We start from the raw sequence: 15135 nt of genomic DNA, 5'->3' as shown, positions 1-15135 counted from the left end.
TTTTTACCTTTCTTTTATTTTTTTTCTTTTTAGAGTAAAACTTCATAGTGGATGTTGACATTGCCTGTGGCCACTTTAGTGGAAAATTCAGGTTTGCTGTTAAATAATAGAGGAACCTTTCAAAAGATGTGTTGCTGACTACCATGGGAATTAGTAGTAAGTGTGCAGGTGTGGAAATGAGGACATAGCAGTTTGTTACTCCAAAGTGTAGTGCATGGGCTAGAGAACATTAAGATTTAGTTGAGTATCTTACATGGATGGACTTGCTTTGTTTTCTGATGCTGAGCAACTTTGTAAGCACATTTCAGATGAAGTCTGGCAGGCGTAACAGGATGTAGAGCAGGAGAACTAAGGTGAGTACAGCTTTCTGAAGAATTCCTAAAAATGAGGATAATACTTTCTTACTTTGTAGTGCCCTGCTGAACATATTTTATAAATAGTGAGCAATTCTGAGTTATAAAATTAGAAGCTGGTAACAGCTTATAACAACAGAAAATAATCTTTAGGTGAAGCAATGGTATTTGGAAGCTCTGTAGTTTTTTAAAAAGTAGTTCTATATTCTTTCTAGGTTAGGTTCTTCTGGTCATGTATCATAGTAACCTGTACTAGAATTGCCTGTCTGTGAGGCCTGGAGCTTCCTTGATTATACTGGATTTATTAATCCTATCTACTTGCCATTTAGATATCTGCAAAAGCACAGGAGTATGAGAACATAGGGAATGGAAGTGTTATTTCCTAGTGTGCAGGGAACCACAACAGGTTGATTGGAGTCAGCATTTGAAGAGCCACAGCAAATAAAGAACTTGGTGCTTTCCCCCCCCCCCCCTTTTTTTTAATTAAGTCAGCATAAGGTCAAGAAAGGACATGGTTTGCAGATATGGTTTGCAGTATGCTGGATTTCCTGGTAGGCAATGACTCTGTAACTGCATAACAGGCATAAAGGTTATCTGCCTTTCATGCAGGGCTAACAGATCTAGTAGGACAAGAAAGTAGTATGAGATGTAGGAAAAACTAGGGCATGTTGAGGGTTGCCTGCAGTGTTGGAGGCATAACAGAGTCAGTGTATTCATTGAACAGTTTCTGTGGCAGCATGAAGGCCATCAATTAGCAGGAAGGATAAACAGTGCAAGGACTCTTGTTTGGATTTAAACTGATGAATATCTCTTGGAAAGAATCCTCCTTGCTAGTGGGAACAACCTGTACACAGTCCAAAAGCACAATGCCGTGTGCAGGTGGTAGTAGAAAGTCCCTTCCTGGTGGAGCACAGAGCTGTGGCATGCTGTCCTACTGGCTTGTCTGCATAGATCTGCTTGTGGGTGATAATGCTGTAGTTGACTTCTTGAGTAGATAATGAACTTTTCAAGAGAAATGCATGTGTCTGAGACCTTTCTGAATTCAGCTATTCAGTTAAACAATACAGAAAGTTTTAACTGAGTCACTTTTAAAATCTATCTGAATTTTCCTGAATGTAAGTAGACAGTGAGCACAAGATACAGTGACTCTTGTTTTAACCTAACCTTGTGTGCAGAATGTGTAGGGAGCAATACTGTCTTGCTTACATAAGCAAGGCAGGCAGTATCACATCCTCAGCAGACATTAATCTTCATGATTTCATACTGTTGTGATTTTGAATGTAAAAGGGTCTCAGCATCCTTTGTAGAAAGTTTGATTTCAACAAAATGTGAAAAATATATTTTCACTGGTTGGGTATGGGGCAAGGAAATTAATTCACAGAATCACAAAATGGGCAAGGTTGTAAGGGACCACAGTGGGTCATCAGTTCCAGCATCCCTGCTCAAGCAGTGTCATTCCAGACCACATGGCATAGGAGTGCTTCCAAATGATTCTTGAGTATCTCCAGTTAGGGAGACTCCATAACCTCTCTGGGCAACCTGTTCCAGTGCGTGGTTAAACATCACAGTAAAGTTCTTCCCTCATATTCAGGTGGAACTTCCTATGCATCAGTTTCTACTCATTGTCTCTCGACTCATGGTTTGGCACCACCAAGAAAAGCCTGGCTCCATCCTCTTGATACCCTCCCTTCAGATAATTACACTGATGAGGTCCCCTCTCAGTCCTCTTTTCTTGAGGCTGAACAGGCCCAGACCCCTCAGCCATTCCTCATAAGTGAGATGCTCCAGTACCTTCATCATTTTGTTGCCCTTTGCTAAACCCACTCCAGGAGCTTCATGTCTCTCTTGGACTGAGGAGCCTAGAACTGTTCACAGCACTCCAGGTGTGGCCTTAGTGAAGCTGGGTAGAGGGGCAGGGTCATTATTCAACTCCTGGTCATTTCCACAGCATATCTGTTTTGCATGATGTGTGTCGTGGGAGATATTCTTAAACAGTGCAAATAAGATCATGTAGTGGGAAATATTTGGCAAGTCAGTGAAGGTTTTGACACTTGCATTATTATTAACGGTGGATGTCTTAATGAATTAGCTTATGAGAATCCTGTCTAGCACTATGTGTGGAATACAAAAGAATGCATAGTCCATTGAAAGGGTGGTAGGTGGTGTAGGAAACAATTTCTGACATAATTTGTGATTGACTTGCATTGAGGCTCTTATCTTCTTCTACAGTTGCATTTTTGGAAACAATTTACAGGTTCAGTAAAGAGAAGTTAAATGTCCATGTCTTCAGGTTTTAGGCTTCCTGGTGACTAGGAACTTCCTTGGAAGCATCTCATGATGGCTGCTGACAAACCTTTGGATAAGGTCATGCCAAGATGATTGGTCTGACCAAGTCATGCTTGCTCCCTCAGTCTCCTGTTTTCAGCAGTTCTCTTCCATTTACTTGCTAGAGGGTTTATGTGCAAGTTCTCATTTTATTCTGGAAGCAAGATGGAAGTCAGGATGCTCACAAAGCTACCAGCTCTCCTATGACAACAGGCTGAGAGAATTGGGGCTGTTCAGCCTAGAGAAGGCTCCAGGGAGATCCCAGAGCAGCTTACGAGCACCTGAAGGAGGTCTTGCTTACATAAGATCTATTATAATAGATCTGGAGAGGGACTTCTTACAAGGGCATGTATGATAGAACAAGGGGTAATGGATTTAAACAGAAAGAGGTTAGGTTTATTTTACATGTTAAAATGAAATTCTTCATTGTGCAAGTTAGATACTTGAACAGGCTGCCCAAAGAAACTGGATGCCTCATTCCTGGGAATGTCCAAGGCTGGGTTGGATGGGGCTCTGAGCAACTTGGTCTAATGGCAGATGTCCCTGCCCATTAGAGGTTGGACCTAGGTGACCTCAAAAGTCCCTGCTGACCCAGACCATTCTGTGATTCTATGATTTTTGCACATACTGGGTGAAGGAGGACTGGGCTTCGTGGTAATTAGGTTGCCCCTGCCCTGTATTGGTTCAGCTGGACGTGGTGCTTGAGAAAACTCTGAAACTGGAAGCCCATGAGGTGGTTTTGTAGCTTTTTGAAATTTGCTAAAAGTGTGCCACTTTAAATTCATGGTGCTCACCTGATACATGAGATAATTTCTTTCTGCACCTTTCTTTTTTTTTTTGACATCTCTATTCCTTTTCAGTGTGACTAAGTTGTGAATCTAATCATAGTGCTGTGTCTCTGCTTTTAAATATGTCATTAAAAAACACACCTTGTTACTCAAATAGTTACTAAAACTTGCTTTACTCTGTACTTTTGCTTTTGGGGCAATTTAGGCTAGAAGTGAATGTGAAGATTTCCTAATCTTTTCATTTTAGTGCTGTGACACCCTTTTGCCGAAGGAAATGATTTCTTGAAAAATGGGACAATGTTTGAAAAGCTCTAATGCTGACTAAGGAAAAAACCCTCAAGCGTGAAGTCTGATAACCTGTTTTCTCAAACTTGGAACACTAATTCTTCAACAGCTTATAGTAAATTTGGACTTTGACATAGCTGGCTTTCCCTTTCCAAGTGTATGATAAGTTGTTTGTATCTAGCAAGCATCAAGTGGTGAAATTATTCTGCAGCTCTGGGAAGAATGTGCTGTTGCCTTTTAATATGAAGATATTTATTTGTGGAAGCCTGAATTGGTTTTATATATAAAACTATGAAGGAATGCTGAAACATTCTTATATGTCAGGCTATCACCTGAAATTTGGTAGGGTATTTATTATTTTAGCTTTAGCTTAGATCTGGTATTCACATGTGGTAGTTTTCTTAGTTACAGCAGTAGTTAATAAATTTTGTTATCTGCCCATGACAAACTTAGCAAACCAGGGGGTGGGGAACCCAACATGGATTTGGGGAGAATAGCTTATTGTGTATGTGCACAAGGTAAGGAGTGTAAGTTCCAATTTTAACTTCACTGCTGGAATTGGGCCAATTTCCTCTCCCATTCCCCCAGCCCTAGAGGAGGAGCTGCCCAACCTCTGAATTCAGCAGGGGATGCTTATGCTTTTAAAAGCTTAGCTATTTGGGATCTCATCATTAAGAAATTGTACTTCTTGAAAATTTAATTCTGCTTGGCAAATAATCATTTGCAGGCTAATTCCACTTGCCAGTTCCACTCTCCCTTTACTCCCTGCTCAGTCTCCACCCATTATTTCTCTTTTTTGTGTCTTCTAATTTGAACCTGGTCTCTCAGGTCTGAGCGAGTCATTTAGATTGAAATAAAAGCCCCACATGACTTTTAACATCAGGCTTTTTCATGTCATGTAGCAATAGGCCTGAGACAAAGGTAAAATAAACATTGGAAGCAGTACTTACCTGCTCCCTAAATAAATAAATTTTTTTTGTTGGTGAGGAGAAATTATTTTTGTTTTGCAAGTCCTTTGGAATCTGTTTGCATGAAACATCTGCTACATTATATGTAATAAGAGAAGGCCAAGAGTAATAAAACATTTCATTAATGTTTAATAACATAGTGATTAGCAACCCAGCAAATGTCTTATGCCCGTGGGAGATTGGAACTTATTTGATTAGTAGATTAATTGCAACCTGTTCTGGTTACGATTGCAGGTGTAAGGTTCTATGGATGTTGCAGACTCCCTGAGGACTGATGTTAAAGGCATTTTTATACTTTCTTTCGTCTTAGTTAAAGAATTAAAAATCAAAACATGAGGAAAAATCTGACTGCTATTTCTTTGAGAGAAAAAGGATTTTTACTGTAAGAGTGTTTTAACAGAGATCCTCTGTGCTTCCACTGAAAAAGAATGGCTATTATTATCTCTGAAAGCATAGGGCTGCCTTTTACAGAATACTTTTCCTTTCAGTTCTTCTTCTACTGCACTTTATTTCAATCTTATAATGGACTTGAGCAATCTCTCTGAGTTTCAACTTCTGTCTTGGGTATACTGCAATTCCTCCTGCATCTGGACCTGCTGCTGGCAGAGCACAGCAGATGCTGTAGAATAGAAGTGTAGAACTGAGCTGTTCATCAGGTCAGAGTATTTGAAACAACCACTTAAAAATGTAGTAAATTCCAGATGGTGGTCTAGAAGTGATGTGATGCTGGAAATAAGTTTGTCTTCCGAGTTTAGTCTCAAGCTTCCAAAGCTGGAAGGAATTTAGAGATGGTATTAAAGTCACTGAGAGGCTCTTAAAGTCCACTTCCATTCAAAGAGGCAACAGTGAGCTAATGAATTTGTCTTCATCTTCACTGTTCAATTAACTGCTGAGATACAGGAAGAAAATGAAAGAAAAGTCAGATTTTTTTTCTTCTGTTCCCCCAGGAGAGATCAAAGCTTGTTTTGTCTCTTAAGAACACAAATAAGCCATTTCTGTTTCCAGTTATAGGAAACTATGTGTAATAGCTGTATGAAGATCAAGTTGTCTGCTTAAGGACTGTGTTCTGTGTTGGAAAGAGCAGCCTGGTGATGACATAATGTGGCACTTGCCATCACTGACTGTCTAGGGGAAGAGTTAAGAACTGGAGAGCATGTGGTCTCTTCCTGAGAAGGGATGTAATGCCTGAGTTTATTTGGAGCAGTAATAGAATAGAAGGAATTAGTAGGGTGAAAACAAGGTGTGTGTTAGTAGCTCAGATTTTCATCCAGTATGCCTGTCAGCTCACTCATTACTGCATGGTTGTGGTTCAAATCTGTCTAGTTCTGAAGGGGCTAATGAAATCTGGCCCACCTTTGTGGTAGCTGTGTGACGTTTTTGTTTCACTCATTATTCTAGATCTTTAGTTGAAAGCATATTTTTGACTCCTGCAGCCCCTGCCCGCTCTTAAATTTCAGCCAAGCTGTTAATAATCATGGGTTTGCAGGTTGGGAGTGTGCTGGTGGCCCCACCTATGCTTGCCTGAACCCTGTGCCTTCAACTTGCCCTGGTCTGGCTCCAGCTCCAGCCCAGCAAACTCTGCCTACTGGCTTCTTCAGGCAGGTCCTGCCTGCTGCTGCTGCATTCAGAGCTGACACTTTTTGCCCTGCTCTGTAGCCATGCCAAGGCTGAAGGTCGCTGTGCTCAGTAATAAATTTTGGACAGAATACAGCTGACACAAGCGTTTTGTGCCTGTGATTCGTTCTGGGTGTTGCAGGCCAGCGTATCAGGAACACTTTTGGTGCAGCCGTGCTGTGTGCCTCTATCATTTGCTGCTTCGGGATCTTAATTATCAGATTTTTACAGACAAAAAACAGCAAAAAGTGCAGCAGCGTTGTGGGTCTTTATAGGAAAATGTAGCTGGGTTTTGGAGCCTTTGTTTCCTTCTGGTTATGTAGCAAAACAGAGCATGATGCAGCCACAATGCGCCGAGTTGCACGCAAGAGCATACACAAGCATTTTGTATCTTGGACCCCTGGCAGCTTCCTCTGCTCGTGTCCCTTGCGTGGCACGGTGCACATGCACTCGTTATTCTCATGTTATATAGGTACTTCGCCTCTGGGTTTTCCCTTTGGGATTCCTGTGAATGGCAAACAGGAAGAGATATAAGGAAGGGGTGGAGGGTGAGGGTATTTAAAGCAGCAATTCTATATTTGAACTGTAAACTGCTGATGGCTATCACCAATTTTTTGTTTGGTTTTGATTTTTTTTAGTTTCTTTGTTTTTTGTTTTCCTTAGGGAATCTGAGAACATCAGCAATATATAAATTAGTATTTGATCTATGTTTTTGGGACTTTTTGGGTTATAAATTTCAAGTGTTTCTACAATTGCTAACCTTCAAAACTGCTTCTGTGCACATGTTACACATTGGTAGAGGTTGCAGCAGGACAGGGTATGTGGACTTTCTGACCTGCTGGCTCCCAAGTATTTAACAGTCATTGATGGGACAGCAGGAACTGAGTGGTGGGTGTTGTGGCACTACAACATATGGTATGTCATAGATGCAGATACAGATATTTAATAGATAGTATTTGTTTGTTGGCATTGTCCACTATTTTTGGATTAAAGGTCATGATTGCGTGAGTTTGAGACTAACAGGTGTGCTAAAAATGGAGACCACCCCAAATTAGATCTGCTGGTGCTGTAAATATGCCGTGACTGACAGGAGGGGGAGACTGAGGCTTTGTCCTAATCCACACCTCAAATATAAATGAGGGAGACTATGATCCCTGTTGACATTTATCTCTGCATTAAATTGCTTGCCTAAAAAATGGACTTAACGTGGGTGGGTAGCTATTGGTGACCAGCATGGACAGATTCCCAGCCCAGGCTTCTGTAGTTAAGCCCCTTTTGCACTCCTTTTGCCTCTAAGCACTGATGTATTTGTGATATATTGGGGCAAGATGGATGTAGGAATTGGCCTTTATTCTGTAAAATGCCTGAATTATCATCTATCTAGTAAAGTCAGTTCTGTGAGAGTAGTTTCTGTAATACTTGCACTGACAGCAGGACAGTGTTAAAAGCATTTTTGTGATTGATGATTGATGGAGTTTGAAATCTGTCTTTGGAGGAATGGGTCAGGCAACTTCAGGAGGTTTTAGAGAAGATGTGGTACAGCTTTTATTTTGTGGACTGACTACTAAGCTTAGGACAAACCACATATACTAGGATGGGAACTTTAATAACAATATTAGTGAAAAGGTGCTAAATACGCTGGGGTTTTTGATCCCACTACCCCTTGGTAACCTGCAAGGTGCTATTTCAATTATATCCTCTGTGGCCTTGAGTGTTTTTGTTTTGTTAAGTTTTGCAAAGCTTAGTTTAGTAAAAATGGCTTTGTTGTTGTGCAAGAAGCTGTTTCTGCAAGGCATCAAGCGTAGTTGGCTAGGATCACACTGAGAATCCTCTCAACATGTGTCTGCTTCCCTTTGCTTGGAGTCCAGCCTTTTTCTTGTGGTGGGAGAGAGTCAGAATAAAGAGTTTTTTTGCTGCTGGATGAAAAATGCTTCAAATCTCTCAAGGTTTTGGCCTGAGCTTGTTCTCAGGGCAGGCTCAGCAGTGCAGCAGGTGAAGGTGAGTGGATGTGATGACTCATTCTGGCTGTAGAAGTGGAAAGAAGCAAGCTCTGCTGGCTCATCGTTGTCTTCGTGCCTCCTGCTGGAAGCTGGTTTCTTCCCCAGTTTGCCCATGGCTTTCTCTTCATGCTCTTCATTGTGGGAAGACCTTTATGAAGGATAAGAAATGTGGAAAAATGGAGAAGATTAGGGTGGAAGCAGAGAAAAGGAGGAAACAATAATCATGACACATACAAGAGCAGGAATAGTGTGTATACTGAGAAATTTGGATCTACCCGTGCCACTTCTGTCCATTTGTAATGCTACAGTTCATGCAGTTATGCTCCATATTCTGTTTTTTCATCCTGATAGAAGAACACAAGGTATTGAGCTTCAACATTTGAAGGTATTACACCAAGAATAGCAACAATTACTTTAAAAAGTGCAAAAATAAGCATTAACTTTTGTTGCTGTTCTTACTTGATTTAATCAAGAAGTCTGATGCTGAAGGTACTTGTTAAAGTACCTTCTTTACTTATTAGTAAAGAATTCTTTACTTACAGCTTATCCTGCCTTTTCATCTAAAAGATATCTTCTCTAAAAGTTCAAGACATACATAATTTCATCTGTTTAAAATAACCAGATCATGTCTTTGGTGTGACAGAAAGCAAAAATATAAATTCCTAATTTCTCCCATTTCATCTGCACTGAACATAGTCCTCAAAGAACCTTGCTGAGACTTTAAAAAGGTGATTCAAAAGTAAAAAATCTAAACCCAGCATGCCCTTCAGCTAAGGAAACTGAGGCATTCTCTTCTGAACTGGATCCAAGTTATATTTCTCCACTTCATTGGGTGTATATTGGCAACATCATGCTAAAGTGAGCTGTACAATCTTTCACCATCATTTTCTCTAGTGCAATTCAGGAACTTGCAAGTCCATAAAACCTCATCTCTGATGAGCCAGTCATTTTACCCTGCTGTAAGAAGGAGAGGGAGAAGGGGTTGGGGAGGGTGTGAGGCAGGGAGAAGGGAAAGGATCAGACTAAGAGTGATGAATGCAAACTGGTTTAGCTCTGGAAATCCCTCGATGGGGAGGAAAGGGACTGTATGTGGCAGGGGGAGTGATGGTTATCCTGGTCTGTAATAGCAGATTACAGTAGTAATACAGGCAGAAATGATGTGATACCAATTGCTTTGATGGTATCATATCACATGCAGCATTAGCACAGCTCTGAGGGATTGGGAATGTAGCTTCGGATAGAAGGCATGAATCTTCATGCATGAACTTCAGTGGCTGTGCTTTGAACTTATAAATCTGATGTCTTGGCAATCTTTAACCAAATCTTTAACCTTGATGAGCAACCAGTTTTCTTCAATATAATGAACAGATAAGAGGCAGTCTGGTCTAGGAAAGTTGTCTTCATAAGTGATGAACAGGGTTTTGTCACATGGCATTTGTCTCATTAGTTAGTGAAGGGCTTAAATACACTGATCATAGAGCAGTCTGCATCAGCAGCCTTTGCCTTCTGGATAAAGAAATTTATTTTAGATAAGGAAATCGAACTGCAGAAAATTTGCTGAGTAGTCCGTTCATAGTCCCGTTGGTTTGCGGCTCCTCAAAGGAACGTGTGCTGCAGCAGCACGTTTTGCTGGCAACAGATGTCTGCTGGGTCCTCTCCTGTGGCAGGGCTGGTGCTGAAGGGTGTTGCTTTCTGCAGTGCTTACCAGGCCTGGCACACTCGTTCAGTTAGAAAACTCAGCCCTTTCCTTCATGTTGAATGGGTGGGAGAACAGGGAAGTATAACAACTTCCTCCTTTTTGAGTCTTTGACCTCACATCTGTGTTTCTTGGAAGACAAAAATGATGAGTTAAGGATAAGCATGAGCCTTAGGTTTTCATCTACCCTGTATTTTGAATGTGCACTGTCAGCCTTTCTCATCAGCATGTTTTGAAATTATTTTAGTTGCATTATCTTTAGACATGCATTTTTGTCTCTTGCACTTGGTACATGACATCTGTCACTGTTAATTTCACTAAAGGTTCCCTGGTTATAATCTGATATTTCCCCTTCCTCTCCAAGCAATTCTGCGCTGGTATTTAATAGCCCACATCATAATGTGAAAAGGTTGTTACTTATTTAAGATGTATACAGGAAAGTATATGGTAAAATGAGACGACTGGAAGTATTCATCTGAGGAAAAAAAAATTCTTGAACATGAACATCAGTTCCCTGCCATATCCAATTTGAGCTTTGCAATTATTCAAGTATTTCCAGTTTTAACTCCACCAGGGAGTGGTGATTAGAAATCAGTTTGGTTTTAAGACAGCTGAGGTGACTCTTTGGCTAAGATTGCAGTTTAGATATGTTTCCTTCTGCCTAGTCACAGGATGCAAGATATAGGTTACTGTGTAACTGGTTTATGACTTATCCCTGATATTAGCACCTCTTGAAACACTCTTTGTGCAGCTGCAGCAGATGGTCAGGATGAGAGCCGAAGGAGATGGATCAAAGTGGAAGGCATCACAGTAGGCAGAAACTGTGCTTGTGCTAGGGTGAGATACCAGAGTATAAATATAACTTCAGCCTAGCATTAGAATAACTTCTGCTGATTTCTTTTTTCCAGTGCATCCAATCAGCACGTACACACTATCTAAAGAACATGAAGCAATAACCTGACTTAGAGTATGTACGGGTATTTTAAGAAGCTAGTAGAGATACTACCAAAATAATATTTGCACATTAATGCTTAGCATATTCATGTGTCTTCCAGTAAATCCATGAGATAAAAAGTATTATTCCCATCTCACAGTCAGTAGGAGAAAGGGAAGATGAAATAACTTGCTGTATGTTGGCTATGAAGTGCTGGTGGAATTTGCTTGAAGTGCTAGAACCTGTAGTGTTAAGTTTAATCCTATAGTAAAATGCTGTAAAAGGCAACAGGAGAAAATAATTTTCTGTCATAATAGGTGATTCTGTAACCAGTGGGATCTAGACCCATCCCTTCTTTCACTCATTAATTGAAATCTCCCCCATGTTGTAAGGTCCAGGGAGATACCCCATGGCCAGCAGTGGTTTGGACAAGACAATAGGAGGGGATTCTGTTGATCTGTAGTTCGAATTGTGCTATGCAGCATAGGAATCCCATCCATGACTCCCAAAATTGACTTTTTTTAAAAATTGGATTTAGTAAAGAATGAGTAAGGGGAGAATATGTGAGCTCCTGTTCCTACCAGGAGAATGCTTTACTCTCTGAGATGTGAGGCATATTGATGAGGTTATGTGGTGAAGCCTGTATTCCTTTTTCATAAATTCACACCATAAGATTTCAGGAGCTACATGAAAGCCTCACAGATCTCTCCTTGCTTTCTCTTACTTTCTCTCTTTATCTTGCAATATCGAATAGGCCTGTCTTGGTATGTATTGAATGGTCTTCAGCTTTAATCTGTTCAGAGGCCAGGCAGGCTCAGGGAGGGACCTTCTCCCTAACCAGTGGCTGGGCAATTGCCAGCTGATAACTGTGTGAGATGGCACTCATGTTTGTACAGAGCTGGCTAATACTGAAGTATTTTTCAGTCGGAGGGTGGCAGGGTTGATAGGATTAATGGTACTCCATCTTATGTAGCACCTCTTTTTTTTTCTAATGCTACATGGCTTAGAGGAATTAAAAGTAGAGTTTGTAGCCATGTTCACAGTAGAAGATCTGAATGGTTCTTGTGGAGTTCCTTAATAATTGTAGTGACAGAAACCGTATGTGACCCTCTGATAACACAGACTCTGAAATCATTGTTTTGATGGCAGCACTGCACAAAGTGGGTGTTAGCTTTGTGCATTTAAGTGTGAAAATGTATGGTGGCTAAAGAGTTCTGTTCCCAAATATTCCTGAACTTGGCCAGAGTTAATGATGCTAGTAAAGAACAGTGAATTAGTCTAGTGTATTAGTTTTGCTCTTTTAGGATATATGATTAGCAATCCCATGATCAAAGTAAAAAGTGGAATACCCTCTATTTTTGTAACTGCAGATTGCATATTAATTGAGAAAGGAAAAACAGCGACGTGTAAATGTGACTAGAGGAAAGCAGTATTGTAGCAACAGCTGTGGAATGAAGTGTGACAAACATAGCTGTGCTAATTTTACTTGCTTGTTTTTACTCCCACCTGTATTTCAAAACTTCATTTGTTTTTACCTGCTAGGCTGTAAGATCCTTCATTTGTTCAGGCGTCATTTATGCAACAGATATTGCAGTAAAGTTCCCAGTTTATCATGCATGTGATGGACTGATTTTATTTTAACAGCTTTTTCAGGTTGATATAAAATGGGAAAATAATGCTATTATTCTGTCTAAACTGGTTTAACCTTGGTTGAACAAAAGTGGAGATTGAGTTACCTAATCAATTTCAGGTGCTTTATGTTGGTATTGCAAAAAGAATGGTAGAGAAAAAGATCTGTTACAAACCTCTCTTGCACTGTAAAGAAGTGTGGGCATGTGGCTGGAAATGTTGTTTGCTTTCACAATGTTTGCATTATTTTTATAGTATTCAAATGGGTTAGGCTTCCTGTCCCTCTGGTTGATATATTGTATTATTATAAGATCAGAAAATAAAAATGAAAAGTTAATGTCTTCTTGTCTTTTACCACTGACCCTTTGGTAATGCAAATAGGTAATTCTTGAATTACTTGATGGATTTGTGGATGTTTATTTTAAAGAGAAAATGTAGTCAAAGTTGGCAATATTCTCAATAACAAAGCAATTGCAATAAATACTAATAAACATGTGAAAGCTGTTGCCTTTCCAACTTAGTTGTTCTTTAGTTTGTCAACTAATGTATCTGTATGGTAAAGTGTTCACAATGGTACCTTACCTTTTCCACAGAAAGTTTTTCTAATTGTTTGCTTTTCTCTTGTTTCAGAACAGAGAGCTCCAGATTATGAGAAAGTTGGATCATTGTAACATTGTCCGATTGCGTTATTTCTTCTACTCTAGTGGAGAGAAGGTAAGAATGAAAAACAAAGGAATGTGTCCTGGTAACTGTCTGGGGTATATCTGGACTGTCTGAATGTCTGGAGACAGAAATGTGAAGATATCAGACATTTACTACTGAGCAAACTCTTTAATGGTGCCCAACTCTATAATGGTGCTCCAATGCTGGAGCAGATGTTTTTCAGTATAGAAGTGTGTGGTCTGTAAGGAGTAGTGTTACACTAAAAATACAACAAGGCTGCAGTAGATTTGCATGTACACTGCCTCTTTCTTAATTTAAAGGATCACAGCTGGGCTCTGTGTTCTAGGACTACCTTTCTATAAATGCAGATATGCGTGTTTTCTAGGATTCATTGTTAAGCATTTTAGATTTAAAGCATTTATCTGTCTTTTCCCAGAACCAGTCTTTGTATGCTTCTGTCCCTCTTCATTGTGCATCTCTTCCAGGTACAGGCTGAGTTTTAGAGCCCAAAGGAAAGAATAATACATGATCATGTGATTGTATCATTTGACAGAATGTTTGTGCTCCAGAAGAAAGAGCAAATAGCTGGACTTAATAACTCTCAAGAAGTAGATACTGACATTTGTTTTCATTCAGTCCAGGTTTAAAAGGCCCTTGTTTTTTTTTAAGAAGGGGTTACAAGGTTTAGTTTTAATGTGAAATTATAATGTATTCCTTATCTAAGTATGTATCAGCATTTTACAAATAATTGGAGAATTCAGGATGAAATGGACTTCAAGATGGCATCTGATCCAACCTTATCCTTAAAGCAGGATTATTCATGGAGTAAAAGCAAAGTCATTGTGGTCTATGTGGGAGTTAATGTAAGCTGTGAGGTCGGGAAATGAGCTAGATGACCTTCTAAATTTTCTCTGATCTTTCTATATATCATTACAAATATTTATATAATTTTTAGATAATTTATATAAATGCTGCCATTTTTTTCCATTTTTTAAAAGGAGATTGCATCCTTAACTGTCTTCAGAAGCTGATATACTTGTCCACAGTGCTATAAAGGGCTGTTTATGAGAGCTGATAGCTACTGGCAGGCTGTTAACTGCAGGTTCATGAAGTGGGTCAGCAGACTGGGAGAGGCAACTCACCCCTTTCATGCTCTCTGGAGCCAGAAAAGGAGCTGACGTCTCCAGGATAAGTTGCTTTTGTCTTGTGCTGTGCACAGGGGGATGATTGGAGGAGATCTGCTGTTACCTGAGAGGTGTTTTGCTGGGGACCTGGCCCTGTACCTTGCCTGTGCCTAAAGAGAGCCTGCAAAGCTACAGCATTCAAGGAGAAATATAATTCAGGGGTTTTAAAATTTTTTTTTTAATCAACCTCCCCTTTCCTTCCTTCCTCTTGGATGGTGCTAACAAGCATTTTCAGCTGTGTATGTTTTGTTGGTAGTGCAGTGTCGTTTTTTTTAAGCTGTATTTTGTTCATAAACAGAAGTTCCTCAAGCAGCATGCGTACAAAAAGGAAAATGCTGTGGAGGAGGGCTTGGGTTTGGGATTTTTTGTTGGTTGTTTCATTGGGATTTTTAAAACAGCTTGTAACTTAACTGAAGTAGAATTTCCTGGACAAATGAGACAACTGCCTTATCTAAGGGCTTTCAAAAGCCTCCTGCAAACATTGGAGTGTTAAAACTGCTCAGATCACTATCTCAGGAGCTTTTGTGTAACAGTGACTTGAGAAAAACTCTTTTGGAAATCTTTAAATGAAGTTGAGCTTGAGGCTGGAATTTCCATTCTGCTGCTTCAACTCCTCATGGCTGATTTTTGGCAGCACTAATGTAGCTTTTAAAAATGTCTCTATCCATGGCCAATGAATCTTTATGCTTCACTGAG

At 40.0% G+C, this 15135-nt stretch overlaps 1 protein-coding gene across 2 annotated transcripts in view; it reads left to right on the top strand.

Annotated features, from left to right (window-relative positions):
• Positions 1 to 15135, top strand: part of GSK3B (glycogen synthase kinase 3 beta) — a 142954-nt gene that overhangs the window by 65996 nt on the left and 61823 nt on the right. For both annotated transcript variants that reach the window (XM_053936528.1, XM_053936529.1), the window contains exon 3: positions 13223 to 13306. In XM_053936528.1, coding sequence (XP_053792503.1) covers positions 13223 to 13306 — 84 coding nt within the window. The remainder of the gene's footprint in view (positions 1 to 13222; positions 13307 to 15135) is intronic.

This window comes from Vidua chalybeata, chromosome 2, assembly GCF_026979565.1.
Source record: "Vidua chalybeata isolate OUT-0048 chromosome 2, bVidCha1 merged haplotype, whole genome shotgun sequence".
Taxonomy (NCBI): domain Eukaryota; kingdom Metazoa; phylum Chordata; class Aves; order Passeriformes; family Viduidae; genus Vidua; species Vidua chalybeata.
The sequence above is the reverse complement of the archived record's forward strand: the minus strand, read 5'-3'. Positions and strand labels throughout refer to the sequence as shown.